At 38.0% G+C, this 16,192-nt stretch overlaps 1 protein-coding gene across 3 annotated transcripts in view; it reads left to right on the forward strand.

The window, feature by feature from the left end:
• The window catches only part of PLA2G4A (phospholipase A2 group IVA), a 129,833-nt gene that overhangs the window by 82,889 nt on the left and 30,752 nt on the right, over positions 1 to 16,192 (forward strand). For all 3 annotated transcript variants that reach the window (XM_038414861.2, XM_043490706.1, XM_043490705.1), the window contains 3 exons: positions 732 to 873; positions 8,077 to 8,213; positions 14,438 to 14,660. In XM_038414861.2, the coding sequence (XP_038270789.1) occupies positions 732 to 873; positions 8,077 to 8,213; positions 14,438 to 14,660 (502 nt within the window). The remainder of the gene's footprint in view (positions 1 to 731; positions 874 to 8,076; positions 8,214 to 14,437; positions 14,661 to 16,192) is intronic.

Here is a 16,192-nt window from a genome sequence, read left to right on the forward strand (position 1 = left end):
CTTATCCTGCCTACACTATGTGCAGTGGAAAGTAGGAGCCCAGTTTGTGGAATCCCAAGAAAATCCCAATACAAAAATTAGGCCCTGTTGGATATATTGGGGATCCACTTCTGGCCTAAACTACACTGGTACAAGTCCTGCTGAGTTTGCTATCATATTTGTCACTCAGTGACAATCTCAGGAGAGAGGCCAAGGACTGAGTGTCCATGGAGATTGAATTATAATTTCACCACTTGACACAGCACCTCTAATTAATGTGCGCTGGTGGGGTTATGCAAAGAAGTTTTCGTTGCAGTTGTTCAGACTATCTTTGATCTGTGGATAAGCAGAGAATTCAAGTTCCTGGACTATGAATCTAGCACTTTTTTATAAGTGCTAACTTCACTTTTTTTTAAAAAAAGACCACAGAACACATTACTAGCCGCTGAATATTTTATGTCTTCTCTTTCATGTGTTCACTAGTGTATTAACTGTAGTCCTGCCATATAAAATGAGTTCCCTTAGAACTGGGAAGGTTCATATTTGCTAAAGAGACACTGTGACCATTCTTCCTCCTTAGAATGACTTAATGGAATGTACGATTATGCAATGTATCTAGCACTTTGTATTTTATTGCGTTTATAATGTAAACCAATAGCACCTGTTCCTGTTCCCATTAAAGTCTATGGGATCATAAATGAAATTTTGTTTATCAGTTTTGGGGTTCACAGTCTGTCTGTTTTGCAAAACAGCTCTTCAACTGACCTCCGGTTCAGCATGGCTCTGTGCGATCAGGAGAAGACATTTCAACAGCAGCGGAGGGAAAATATCATGCAGAAAATGAAAACCCTCCTAGGAGCAGAAAACAGCAAGAACTTGGCCACTTCCCGTGATGTGGGTTTGAAAAGCTTCTGTGAATAATTACTACCTGAGCAGCCAGATCAGTACAGTATTACCTTTAGAACCCTATTCCTGTCTTTCTGAAGGACATGAAAATAAAGAATAGGATGAAGGGTACAATTCAAAGTTTAGTATAAGTTCAAATAAATATATTTTAGTCCCAGCACATTCATGATATGGGATGTGGCTGATTTTGCCATCTCTTGAAGTTGTAAGTTAAATATTTAGGCTTATCCTGCAATGAGTTTCATGCTCATGGAGCTCCACTGAAGTAGTGCTCTAGTCACTGGCACAGGGATCTACCTGGATGGAGCACATTTCAGGATCAAAACCTTGGCTTTTAATCTTTATTGACACTTTCATTAAACAGCCTGTAACATAGTTTTCAGTTCTTTTCTTTCTGAATCCTTAACAAAACACACCTAAAAGAAAGTCTATTTATGTTAGATCAGATATCCATCAGCTTCTTCTCTATTGCTGTTATTGTATCTTTAGTGTCAGGAACCATGAGGTTGAGTTCCCTCTCAGCTGAGCCTGGGTTAGCCAGTTCAGCATTGCTCCTCCTCCAGTCTGCCCCAGCTCTGTTCCCTTGCCTGACTCCTGATGCTGTCTCTGAGCCTTGGCTCTGGTTAGTGCAGTGATTCTCAAACTTTTGTACTAGTGACCCCTTTCAAATAGCAAGCCTCTGAGTGTGACCTCCCCTTATAAATTAAAAACACTTTTTTATATAGTGAACACCATTATAAATGCTGGATGCAAAGTGGGGCTTGGGGTGGAGGCTGAGAGCTCGCGACCCCCCATGTAGTAACCTCATGACCCCATGAGGGGTCACAACCCCCAGTTTGAGAATCCCTGGGTTGGTGGTTTCTGACCCTTGGCTTGACTCCTGTCCCTTGCTCTAACCATTAGACTGCCCACATCCTGGTTCTGACACTTAGGGCTTTATACTACAAAGTGCTGGGCATCTCCTACAAGGTGCTTGCATTCTGCTGAGTACACTTGCAGGACTGGATCTTTGCACTCTGATTTTTTCAGAGGAGATAAGCATCTGCAAGACCCATTGTTATGGGTACTCAGCACTTCTGAAAACCAAGTCATTAGGGTCAGATTTATAAAATATTTAGGTGTCTAAAGATAGAGATTGCACATAGTGAGCTTTACAAAACTGTGTAAATGGGCTAGGGCCTAACTCCAGTGGCTTTCAGTGGGAATTAGGCACCTAACCTGTTTAGCCATATGTGTAAATCACACCAGGCACCTATCTGCATTTTTAGGGACCTAAATTCCTTTGTGAATCTGGCCATTGGTGTCTAAGGATCATTTTTTGTTACCACCAATTAAACATAGTGACAATTATTTGGTCTCTGCACATTGGCTGGCTGATAAAGCTGAAATGAAGACTGTCCTTACAGCACATGTTTGTATGGGTTTAGGTTAGGGAGCTGTCTTTTTCTTTTAGCATTAGCAGAATGTGATAGACTTTTGCAGGGATTGTTTTAAATCTGCAAGTTTTATAAAACTCAAGTTTGTATCAAGTTAACAGATTACCCAAACTGACTTTTGTTGAAATCAAAGAAAGATTCCCATTGACTTAAATAGGAGCTGGATTGGACTATTCCAGAACAAAACTATACCACAGCCCTTTGGATGTTTGCAAATGGACATAGCCTTCCTGTAGTTTGATGGAGGCAGTGTAGTCTAGGGATTGGAGCATAAAACTGGGAGTTGGGACTCTTGGATGTAGTTCTCCTTTCTGATATCACCTCTTGCATGAGTCACTTACTCTCTTAATCTGTTTTTAAGTGGACATATCAGCTGTGCCTAGGCTTAATTGATTGATTGATTGTAAAAGGCTTTGGATTGTTGAGTGAAAGGTACTATACAAGTGCAATTAGAGATGGTGAAAAAGAGAATGCTGTTGGAAAATGCTCATTGAACAAACTTGAATCATTTCATGGGAGTGTATTCATTTCATCAACATTTTTGATGGGAAATTATCCGAATGTTTCATTTCAATAAGGTCAGAATATTTTGTTTTAACTTTATCGTTTTGTTTTGACTGTTATATTAGAATATAATATAAAAGTCAAAATGATAAAGTTGGAACCAAATGTTGCAACCTTATCAAAAAGAAACATTCAAAACAAAATATTTTGGAATATTTAGTTTTATGGAAAATTCCAAGATTTTGACTTCTCTATCTCAAATCTGGATGAAGCAAAAATGTGAAATCTCACAATTTCCAGTGGCACACACATTCTGGTGTTTGGTCAGCTTTGTGTACAGTTCCCAGAAAACATTGCAAATAGCATCCAACAGATAGGGGAATAGGGACAGTTTTGATTGGCTGTTCTGTATTCTCTGATTGCTGGCAAGCTTGTTTCCCAATTGCTGCTGTCCCTTTGCTCTCCACCATATTGCAGAGGCTTTTTTCCCTCCACCCCCAAGTTCTGCATCTCCTTCTCTGTTTCTCTTCCCTCAGGTCCCATTGATCGAGATTAAAGCTTGTAATTTGGGCATGTCTGCTTTTCACAGTGTATGTTCCTTGCACATTTCCATTTAAGCTTTTATGAAAATTGCATTGCACAAAAGCAGTTGAAAATTGCATTGCACAAAAGCCTTGCAAGCGGGGAAGTTACATATTTAGAATTGCACTTCACCTTCCCTTCAGTATTGGGAAAGCCTCTTGTCTTCCTCTCTCCCTCTCCCCCTTTTCTGGTTTTGAGGAGCTGGGGGTAGGGAAAGACTGGCAATAAACTTGTCCTTTACTAGGTTTATAGTACTAATATGCAAGCCTGCACTCGACACATATGTTACACCAGTTGAGTGAATTGAAACCAAATGCATGGAGCTGAGCTGCTCCTCTCATAGCAACACTTACTACTTTGCACAGCCCCAGGCCACCCAGTTATTTTTCAAAGTGGGCAGCGTGGTTAATAGGGATGCGGTTGGGACGTGCTGTCTTTCTTAGCCACTTCCTTTCTACACAGGCCCACGCTATAGCTCTGCTCTAGATTTGTGTTGCTGGAAATGAGGAGGTGATCATACAGGCAATAGGCATTTATGCGGCAGCAGGAGTCCTCTCTCCTGTGGCAATGATTATTTTTCTCTGCCACTGACATGGTCTTTAATTACATCAAGTAACTAGCCAAAATAGGAGGGAGGGTAGTTTTAGATAAAAAGAATCCCTTCAAAACCAATTCTCCACAAGGGAACGGGTACCACAGTCGGGCATCACTCTGAGCTCTATGCTCTCTTTGATACATTGGGGGTATAAACTATTAAAATTAGTGGAAGTTTTCTGCATGCAGCAATAGGTCACTTCCCATAAGCTCTATATCATGAATTCAGTGATTCCCGTGATGGCTGTGGATTTAAATACAGAGGGAATGTAAATGATGATCATTCTTTTCTTTGTTGAACACTTCAAAGAGCAGCCTTTTGGAGTTTGCTGTGTCCTGAAGGAGATTCAGCCTTTCCCTCCTGCTCCCGCCATTACAGTGGTTAATAGACTTGCTGACCAGTGATGGTTTGCGAGTATCCTTAAATACTTTCCTCTTCTGGGCTTGCACCTGGCACTCCCCTCTGCTCAGCCTGTTGAGATGTGCCTATCTAGGTTAATTAGCTAATGTTTATAAAGAGCTTTCAAAGTTTAAATCACACTGTAAGTGCTGAGTAATATTACTAATATAGCTCTACTGTTCAAAGCAACCTCTCTATCAGTGGGGTGTTGGTTTAGTAAAACAGGCAAGTCCTAATTCTTCACTTTAGTTTTGTTATTTGACAGAAAACTATCTCTTGTACAGAATGACAAAGAATCATAATGCCAATAAATACCTGTGGTTGGAATTATTAATATCTAGAACTTATATGGTACTTTACATCTGAAAAGTGCTGTACAAACACTAATCGGTTAATCTTCTTTTACTGTATTACAGTCCAATCTTTTGTATAGAGTGGAAGGTCAAATATGACATCCAAAGTTTTGCAATTGTTGGGTGCAGCCATTTCCACTGGCTATGTGTTTTAGATCTAAGAAGCAAAAGTGGGGTTCATTGCTGATTTATTTCAATGTTGACTTAAAATTTGCAGTGTGTGTTAAAATTCCCATGTAAACTATAAATAAGTAAACTATAACATTTGTTTCCCCTGCATCCTTAAAATCTTCCTAACCACTGTAAATATCAAAATGTCTCCATGCAGGTACAGGAAGCAAACACTGAAATTAATAAAATCCAAATTGGGGGGAGGGATAGCTCAGTGTTTTGAGCATTGGCCTGTTAAACCCAGGGTTGTGAGTTCTATCCTTGAGGGGGCTATTTAGGGATCTGGGACAAAAATTGGGGATTGGCCCTGCTTTGAGCAGAGGGTTGGACTAGATGACCTCCTGAGGTCCCTTCCGAACCTGATATTCTGTGAAATTAAAACAATTTTTTGCTTTCATCAAAAGAATCACATGCTGTTATAAAATGCAGTAGAGCAAGATCCTTCCACCCTTACTTGCAGTACTTTACTCTGCAAATGGTGCCATTTAAATGAAGAGAAGAGCATTAGTCCCTATGAGTAATAATTGCACAACTTTGCCCTTGTTGATTTAATATTGCTTACGTAAACTATGATTGGCATGTTGGCTAGCATGTTGAAATCATACTGCAGATAATGTACGGCACTTTCCTATCCTGGGTGTAAGAAATGTCATCCGTGAGATGTATAAATTGATGAGTGATTTTGGTTAACTGCTATTTTATTCCCATAGCTAATGAAATGGACTGGACTGAGATAACTACTAGAGGGATTAGACCAGAGATTAGATAGTGGGATTAATTTACCACTCTGTGGGCCAAACTGACTTTCCTGGGATTTGCAGACTAAGAAAAAGAGAGAGATGAAATCGTGGCCTCACTTAAATCAATGTGAGGTTTGCCATTGACTTCAATGAAGCAAGGATTTCACCCTGTTAGTGAAATTCTATCACCCTTTCCTTTTTTCTTCACTGAAGATTTCTTTCCCCTCCCTTGTTTCTGATGTGCATTCGTTTTGGCCATCCAATAGCATTTTCTGTATTTTGTATATCCATATACAGCTCCACCTTGGAAATGTATAACTCGGCATTTGTCCTATAGTCAACAATAGCATCAGTTAAATTCTCAAGATGAGGACAGTATCTGGTGTTAATGGAGGGAATGGACTCTGGTTATCTAATAGTTTCCCCTCCTCCCTAATCCCTAACTACTTTGAGTCCATAAAAGATTGAGGAGGAGCACGTGAAGGCACAAAGCACAATGAAAGTCAATGGGAGATGGGTGCCTATCTGCCATTTGTGCCTTTGAAAACCTTCCCTTTATTGTTGTGGAAGAGGATAGTTAGGGAGTTAGCTAAGCAATTATGAATTGATATAATTGGTGGTCTTCATTGAATTCCACAGCTACTTATAAACAATGTACACAGCCTACTATTTAGAATGGATTAGACAAATAAATGACATGAAACAGATACACAATTGTTGTAAATGTTGGGTACTCAACCTTGTGAGAGAAATCTCTTTTCAATTTTTTGTTGGAACTTATTTTGTCTAACTCTTCTTTTCTGTGGCAGGTGTATGGCACAAGGCTAGGATAATAGATACATCAGAACCTCTAGATCCTTTGGGTCCAAAGTCTTCCTAGAGTTAGTGGGAGTTTGGGGTGTGTATAAGGTGTGGGACTGGACTCTTTTAAAGTTATTCTGCATGGCATTTTGTTTTCATGGTAGTGGAGCTTTAGTTATGGCCGTGTTAGGATTTCCATCCATCTCCCCTTCCTATTTGACTGAAATATCTCATATCTATTCACACTTGAACTGAAGTAAAACTTGATAATAAAGGACTGAAATCTTTTCAGCACAAAGTTTGTCAACAGTATGACCCCTTTAAAGGTGTGTTAGATCATTAAATTATAAATAAGGATGTGCAATAAGGGTGAACTTAAAGGCCACCTAAAGAATAATCATGGGTGCCCAAAACCTATGTGAGGATGAGCATCCAGTCCTGTAGCTGTCAGTAAGTGAAATGACTAGTACACTTTCCAAAGAGAGAGCCAAGTCTCTCTGATAAAGGCTGTAGAGCTGAAATTTCACTGCCTTTGGATGCTTCACTGAGACGTTACTTAGATGTGTTTCCTTTTAAAAAACATTTCTGTGGATTTATTAGTTTTAGATCATTAGGCGTAACATCTTTTCTTTTCTTTATATCCTGGGCTGCTGTTGGAGTGGTGTTGAGGGGAGCAGGATAGTGTAGAGAAATTTATAAATAACTGTTTAGAAAGCTGGCTACGAATACAGACTTCTTCAAATAAATTGTACTCGTTCTTTTTCAGGGAAAGTACTAAGCAGCATGGTATATAGAAACAGCAGCTTCATTGACTCAGAATCATAATGTTCTCACTGAGCTCATCTGAGCTATTCAGCCACATTCTGATCTCATGTTCACCAGTGTGAATCTAGGGTAACTCCACGGAAGCCAGTGGAAGTACCCCAGATTTGCCACAGCGGGAACTGAGATCAGAATCTGGTGTATTGTGTTGGTGATCTGTGGATCAAGGAGGATTCCTTTACGGTCACAAGATATTACATTTCTGTAGTGCCTTTTTCCCTTGGGGATTCAAAAGCAGGGCCTTTGTTTTTGTTCTATGTTTATACGGCGGCTAGCACAATGGGGTCTTGGTCCATGATTAGAGTTCCTTGGTGCTAGAGTAATATAATGAAAAATAATGGAGTGCCACTGAAATACAGCTATCTTTGGGAGGATCGAAGCAATCAAATTACAAACGCTGCACCGCATATCATGGGTAGGGAGGGTAAGTTTGGGCAGGAGATTCATTACTCATGAATAGTGCCATGGCATCTTTCATAGCCTCTGTTTTTAAGGTCTCGTTTTGCAGATTTTTACTGGACTATTTGCCACTCTTCTACAATATGCATTTTAAAAATAACAGTTCTAATGTTAAGAAGAACCTTTTTGGTTCTCCTGTTAGATCTGCAGCCTAGAGATGATAAGGATTCAGGTTTGAGTCTCTGCTGTGGGGACTGTTGAATGGTGACTATTAATTGCACAAGTCTGATGTCTTTGGCTACTGATTGGTGGACACAAAATGTATTTAGCTCTTTAAAATGCATCCTAGCAGCCAACTGTGTTGTGTGCTGTCTTTTTCATTTTCCCAGGTACCAGTGATAGCGGTATTGGGTTCAGGTGGTGGATTTCGGGCCATGGTGGGGTTTTCTGGAGTTATGAAAGCGCTCTACGAATCAGGAATTTTAGACTGTACAACATATATTGCTGGTCTATCAGGATCTACGTGGTAAGCTTTCTGCACCCTCCCTCGCGCCTCCCTCCTCCCCCCCCCCACTTTATTTTGGTGCAGTGGAAACTTTCCACTGATAACTGGGAGAATGTATTTTATGATGTAGGGTACAATCACCAGGGGAAAGGAATTCTCCATCCAGCGCAGTAGAGTGGCAATGGAGTTAATCTTTGGTTGCTAGTATTTTGGAGTACCTGCCAGGATGTAGGCAACGTCAACTCCAAGAGGGTTGCAGAGGAGCTTGATCAGTGAGGATCTGAATTAACACAGTTCCCATCTCCAATAGCCATGTCACTATACAACCAATGTCCTCACTTTTCATGCTGGTGGGCCACCTTGTAGGTAGGAGAGATTATACAGTTTGGCATCACCGTAGCCTTGTGGACTTTCTGCCATAGGAGCCTTTGACCAGGGACTCTAGCCACTTAAGAACAAATTCACACAAAAAAGGTTGATGATTTTTCCTTGCTTAAGAAAACAAAAATCAGACCTTTTGTGAAGAGACATGGGTGTGCACGTGTTGGATTTGCTGCAGAAATGAACTGGGTCAAGGCCATTAGAATTTCATAACAGGGTGAAGATATACTAATGCATTTATAGCAACCAGTGTATGTGCCAAGTTCTAAGTAGACATCTCTCATGTGGACATAAGAAGATGGGAACACACAGTGCCAGAAAGAAGCCCTGTCTCCCAATTATTGGCATTTGAGATGTATTCCTATTTTCTCTGGAGAATTTAGCAATGGATGGTCTCATATGAAGTTTTTTACCATTGGTAAGAGCAGGGGAGAATGGAATATGGCTTGCAGAAAAGTGGCCATGTTGTGCCCACATGACTGATTTGCTCATGCTAACCCTAAGATGTGGCAGAAACTCTGTATGCTAGTGATGCTTTGTTTCTTTCCTATATAGCTGAAGGGTGCCTGTGCTGTTGCCAGCTTTTTCTCAGTTTGAGACCAGAAAAGAAGCCAACATCGGACTGGTGCCAAGCCTATATCTCCCCTTTAGGCCAGCCCTGGTAAACTGTGTTGAGGGGAATGACAGATGTCCTTCCTGCCTCAGCTGAGTCCTTCCTGCCTTCAACCTAAATTCATTAAATTAGCTACTTACTAGTCAGAACATGAGCTGGTTGTGCCTGAGGTCTGGATCTCACTGAGCTACATTTTAAACAAACACAGCGTTGATGAGAGTTCAACCCTGTATGTTGATGTACGGTAAAGATAATAGAATTTGAATCCAAATAGTAAAATTCTTTAAACCAATCAGGTCAGAAAAATAAGTTTAAAAATAGCTGGGGTTTAAACGAATAAGTCCGCACACTCTGGGTGATAACACTGGTTCAGAATTGTCCTGTGTAATATAAAGAAATACTATTTTTGACACTTAACTAGTACCTCCTTTTCCATACCATTTATCCCCCAGGAACAGGGTTTTTTTTCTTTTCCATACCATTTATCCCCCAGGAACAGGGTTATGCTTTCCATCTGAAGGGTGGAGTATCCCCTTGAGGGAAAGGGAAGGTTTCTGCCGGTTTCCCAAGATGCGTGCTTGACCTTGGAAGAGAGTGTCTACCTCATTAATTGTGTCAGTCATCTTGCCTGACCATAGACTGATCTTCCACATCACATTTTTCTTTTTTTACACACACTGTAGTTTGCTGGTGTACTTATTTCACCTGTGATTTGATACACATGTTAATACTTTGCACTACCATAAATTCTCAAAGCACTTTGCAAACATTAATTACATCTTTTATCGGACATGTGGCATAGGTTTCATTATATTGAAGCACAGTGAGAATAAATGACTGATCTAAAATCCCCCAGCTATGCAGTGACAGACTCCAGAGGCTTCCTGCCCACTTGGTAAACTCTAAAACACACTAAACCACTGCACAAAATATTACTCCTTCACTATCCCTTAACTGTGAAAATATCTGGCTCTTGCTAACTGATAACCCACACTTCTATGAATTTTCAAATGGCATTAATAAAAAGTGAAAGATTAAAAGAGAGGACTGGAGAAAGTTATAGAGAGTACATGTTACTGCATGTGTACTTTTACAAAATCTCTAATCATCAAACCTTTGCTTGCTGTGAGTATTTAAAAGCTGTTATATTAGCTTAGATGTTTATGTTCTTTACCTCTTAAGAAGAGGAGTTACAAACTGCTGGATGCTGCTATAAACTCTTGAATCTTTCAATTACTTTGTAAATGATTGTGGAGTATCTGGCTGCTTGTCAATTTTTAAAAATATATTTGCAATCAACTTCTAAAATTTCTCCACTTCAATCCTAATTTATGAGATAACTGCTAAATTGTGTAAATGCTGGCCAAATCAATTTGGTTTTAAGTATCAGCATATGTGCTTTGAATTACTTTCCAGCTCTCCATTTTATTGTTTTAAAGAATTTTCTGGAATTATGGTAAGTTTTATTACCTCAGTAATGCTTTGCTGGATTGGAGCCTTATGGACATGCCTTTCCTTAAGTATGTGAATACTCACTGATGGCAGTGGGATTGCTTTGGTCTTTAAGGTTAGGTATGAGTGTAAGTGCATTGCTGAGTAATGGCCTAAATGTGTAAAATACCATTCACTTGGACTAAGAGTTGTTTTCAGTTTGTACATTTGATTTTAGCAGTTTTTTAAATTGGTTTGTAAACTGTAAAGAACAAAGATGTTCATTTATTTATTTGCTTTACTTATTAGTACAGTAGACTTCAGCCAATATATACTGTTAAGGACTAGCTAGGCTCTATTTTCTTATTTACTACTGCATACATTACAGTGTGACTCTTTCCCACCTAAATTATGCAAAAAGCTATTTGTATTTACATCCATACAAAGATGTAAAGTAGACAAACCTGTTCAAATTATAGTGCGGTAAAAATAAACTTCAGTAACACTGATGGCTTTTGAGAAGAGTTGTAACATGTATGGACAATCCAGTTATCCGTTAAACTGTATACACACTACATGGGGGGAAATTCCCCAAACACAGGCTTCTGCTAATTTGAAATAGTGAAAAATCTCCATTTCTTGTCAGTAGTAGTATATCCCTTTTGGCCACTAGAAGGTGACATAATTACCAAATTGGGTTAGGTGCCTAACCTGCTTAGTCTTTTTTTGAAAATCCCACTAAACACCTATCTCAATGCTTAATTTATGCCAGGGCTGGGCCCCGGCACCTCCAGGCTTGGCAGTTCATAGCCCTGGCACCTTTGGGCTTGCTGCATCAGTTATGAAAGTAAAAAAAATTGCTTGAGCCCCGGCAATAAATTTCTTGAGCCAAGATACCTTTTTCTTTACAAATTAGGCACTGACCTATCTATATCTTTAAGTTCCTAAATACCTTTGTAAATCTGGCCCAATGCCACTGTGTAATAGATGACAGTGGTTCATATACATACCAGTCAGTACATTAGATAAGAAAAAGTCAGAATTGATAATATGACACTGAGAAATTTGTTTGGTCATTCTCTGAGTAAGACTGAATTGCCAGAATATTTTTTGTACTGTTAGCTTGTTGCAATAATTTCTTCTCTAATTTTGTAATCCTCAAGCATATATATATAAATAAGCAAGTTTTATCTAATTGAAATGCAGTGCATTTGGGAGCCCTATTCTGCAGCCCTTAGTCAATCAAAACCCCATTTATTTCAAGAGGGGTTTTGCCCAAATAAGGAGTGGTTTAGGACTTCAGTTTTTGACCCTTTTGACTGGATAAAGATCTGCTGCTGAAAGATAATTGTCAAGACTATAAGGCAATTGGCACATATAATTTTATTAACATGATTATATTTAATTGAACAATTTAAACAATTATTTGGAGCTTTCATGTATAGTCATGTTTACATTTGGAGAACTGACTCATCAAATAATGTAAAATAATGTATTTGGAGCCTGAAAAGAGCTAAATAAGCATAACTCTCTGTGTGTTTGTATGTATGCATGCCCAAACCCTTTAAAAACAAGAATATTCCATGAGTAAAACTTTTCATACTATATTCTGTGTATGTGCATGAGTGTTGTATATGATTAACCTCATCTTATACCTTCCCATCTTTCTAAAATTTACCTTATGGGTTATATTTGTGTGTGTGGCTTTTTAAAATAAAACATTCTCCTGTATTGTTTCCACTTGAGTTATTTCTAGCTCTTAATTCTCAACTTCAGCGTAATTTTTTTAATGTAATATACATATCCTCAAAACTAGGGATATGCCTGAATATATCAATGATACAAAAAGAAATTATATAAATTTTTTAGGGCTGTCGATTAATCGCAGTTAATTCATGTGATTAACTCAAAAAATTAATCATGATTAAAAAATTAATTATGATTAATTGCTCTGTTAAATAATAGGATACCAATTGAAATTTATTAAATATTTTTGGATGTTTTTCTACATTTTCAAATGTATTTATTTCTGTTACAACACAGAAAATGAAATGTATAGTGCTCACTTTATATTATTATTTTTATTACAAATATTTGCACTGTAAAAATGATAAAAGAAATAGTATTTTTCAATTCACCTCATAAAAGTACTGTAGTTCAATCTCTCTATCATGAAAATGCAACTTACACATGTAGTTTTTTTGTTACATAACTGCAAAACAATGTAAAACTTTAGCGCTTACAAGTCTACTCAGTCCTACTTCTTGTTCAGCAAAGTGCTACAAGAAACAAGTTTGTTTACATTTATGGGAGATAATGCTGCCCACTTCTTAATTACAATGTCAATTGAAAGTGAGAACAGGCGTTCGCATGGAACTTTTGTAGCTGGCGTCGCAAGTTATTTATGTGCCAGATGTGCTAAAGATTCATATGCCTCTTCATGCTTCGGCCATTGTTCCAGAAGACATGCTTCCATGGTGATGACACTTGTTAAAAATATGCATTAATTAAATTTTTGACTGAACTCCTTGGGGCAGAATTGTATGTCTCCTGCTCTCTCACACATTCTGCCATATATTTCATGTTATACCAGTCTCAGATGATGACCCAGTGCATATTGTTCGTTTTAAGAATACTTTCACTGCAAATTTGACAAGAAGATACCAATGTGAAATGTCTAAAGATAGCTACAAGATTTAAGACTCTGAAATGGCTTCCAAAATCTGAGAGGGATGGGGTGTGGAGCATGCTTTCACAAGTCTTAAAAGAGCAACACTCTGATTGGACAGTACAGAATCAGAACCACCAAAAAGAAAATCACCCTTTTGCTGGTGGCATTTGACTCGGATGATGAAAATGAACATGCGTCAGTCTACACTGCTTTGCATCGTTATTGAGCAGAACCCATCAGCATGGACACGTCCTCTGGAATGGTGGTTGAAGCATCAAGGGACATATGAATCTTTAGCGCATCTGGCATGTAAATATCTTGCGACTCTGGCTACAATAGTGCCATGCAAATGCCTGTTCTCACTTTCAGATGACATCGTATGCAAGAAGTAGGCAGTAGTATCTTTTGCAAATGTAAAGAAACTTGTTTATCTGAGAGATTGGCTGACCAAGAAGTAGGACTGATTGGACTTGTCGGCTCTAAAGTTTTACATTGTTATATTTTTGAATGCAGGTTTTTTTTTTTTACATAATTCTACATTTGTAAGTGCAACTTTCATGATACAGAGATTGCACTACAATACTTGTATTAGGTGAATTGAAAAATACGATTTCTTTTGTTTTTTACAGTGCAAATATTTGTAATAAAAAGTAAATATAAAGTGACTACTGTACACTTTGTATTTTGGGTTGTAATTGAAATCAATATATTTGAAAATGTAGAAAACATCCAAAATATTTAAATAAATGGTATTTTATTATTATTTAACAGCGCAGTTAATTGCGATTAATTTTTTTAATCGCTTGACAGCCCTAACATTTTTCAAAAGCACCTAGGTCCCATTTTCAAAAGGTGGGCACACTTGAAAATTTTACTCATGGTATATTCATGTTTTAAAGGGAGTAAATAAGACATGAAGGTCAAATCCGGAACTCCCCATCCATGGGAGCTTTTCCTGCATAAAAACTCCAGGGTTTTGCGTAAAGTGAATAATCACATAGGAAATCTGTTAAACTGAGTGAAATATAAAACTTAGATAGTCCATCTGTTGTAAATTTAGCTCATTTGGGCCTTTATACTGCAAAATCAGGACGCAAGTGTCTTGTGTATTTATTGACAGAGTTATTGATCACTGTATTTTCATTACAGGTACATGTCATCTTTGTATTCTCACCCAGATTTCCCAAGGAAAGGACCAAAGGAGATTAATGAAGAATTGATGAACTCTGTCAGTCATAACCCACTTCTGCTGCTCACTCCTCAGAAAGTCAAACGCTACATTGAAGCATTATGGAATAAGAAACGTTCTGGGCAGCCTGTAACATTCACTGATATCTTCGGAATGTTGATAGGGGAAACACTTATCCAAAATGTAAGTCTGTTTTTATGGTTATTCAAGCTGCGAGAATACTGGAAAATAACATCTACAGATATTCATTTGAATTGACCTTTTTGTGTCCTCACTAACATTTTATCAAACACATTTAATAGCACGAATATTTGTCAAATAATTTCAAATAACTAAATCATTCAAGAAAATTGCAATCTGTCCATGCACATTTAATAAATAAGAAAAGAGGCAGCATTTATCTATCAAGTCTGTTATGAGGTAGTAGTCCAGATCGTGTTTGTCTATTTATTTTTTTATTTTATGAATCTCCTATCACCAACTTTCTGAAAGTGAAAGAGATGCCATAGGATAGCACTGTTATGCAGCATTAAAGGCAAATCCTGCTTGACCAACTCGTGTAATAGATTTGTTGAAGTCCAGTAAATCATGTGAGCAGGATTTGCCTTTAATCATGTACAGTAAGCAAAGAGTACTTACATAATGAAATATAATAATAGAATATTATAGATTGGTCTGATACTCTATAGTGTGCATATGTACAAATAAACTATCAGATATTGACTTATTCCAAGGTTAATAGCAGTAAAATATTGACAGAGAGAAGGGCAAAACAGCTCTTGGGGTGAGGCTGGTTAGAATGATTATTCTTGTTATATGGAGGAACAAACAATAACCCAGAGAATTTAGCTGAATATGCAAATTGAAGCAACAAGTCATTCAAAGAGCTGGAAATATAATCCAGGATTCTTGGCTCCCAGGATTCTGTCCTGTGCAGTAGATCACATTTCTTATATCTATCACATTTTAGTAAATGGTGGTTCAGTTTAAGAGACAGCATTAAGGTTTTGATGATCTTCCTAGCCTCCTGATATATTTTTCTTGATGCTTATTCTTAGGACTTGTCTACACATGAAAATTAATCTGGAATAAATCCAGGTATGTATTTAAAGCAGATTAACTATTCCCAATTAACTTCATGTGTTGATGCTCTGATTATGGACTAAGAGTAGTATATTCTGAATTTTCTTAATCCAGATTGATATAATTCAGAATAAATCAGTCTCATTCTGGAATAAGAGTATCCACACAAGGAATTAATCAGAAATAGCTATTCTGGAATAGCAGGTAGACAAGCCCATATATAACAACTGAAGATAAGAATCTTCAGTGTCGATCAATATTGCTACCCCAGCAGTCACAGGAAACAGAGTGTATGGGAGACACTGACTTCATCCTGCATATCTCTGCCAAATTTTCAAAACACCCCAATGAGGTCCCCAAAATCTCCCCCTGCTCTCGGATATGGTAAATAGTTCAGGGAGAATGGGAACTGCTTTAGGCATTTACTACTTTGATTCCTGTACATTAACATGCGTTGTATAGATCGTGACATTCATAGAGATTAGCTCCTTTTATGGTGATGCATTCTGATTTTTCAGGGGTTCCTTTTTCTCTTTTGATAATTTCAGCAAAACTAGAAGTCTCCCCAACTAGCGGCAGGTCATCCATTTCCAGAGTGCTTTTGTACCAATAGTTTTTATGTAACCTCTCTC

Source organism: Dermochelys coriacea, chromosome 8, assembly GCF_009764565.3.
Source record: "Dermochelys coriacea isolate rDerCor1 chromosome 8, rDerCor1.pri.v4, whole genome shotgun sequence".
Classification (NCBI taxonomy): Eukaryota; Metazoa; Chordata; order Testudines; family Dermochelyidae; genus Dermochelys; species Dermochelys coriacea.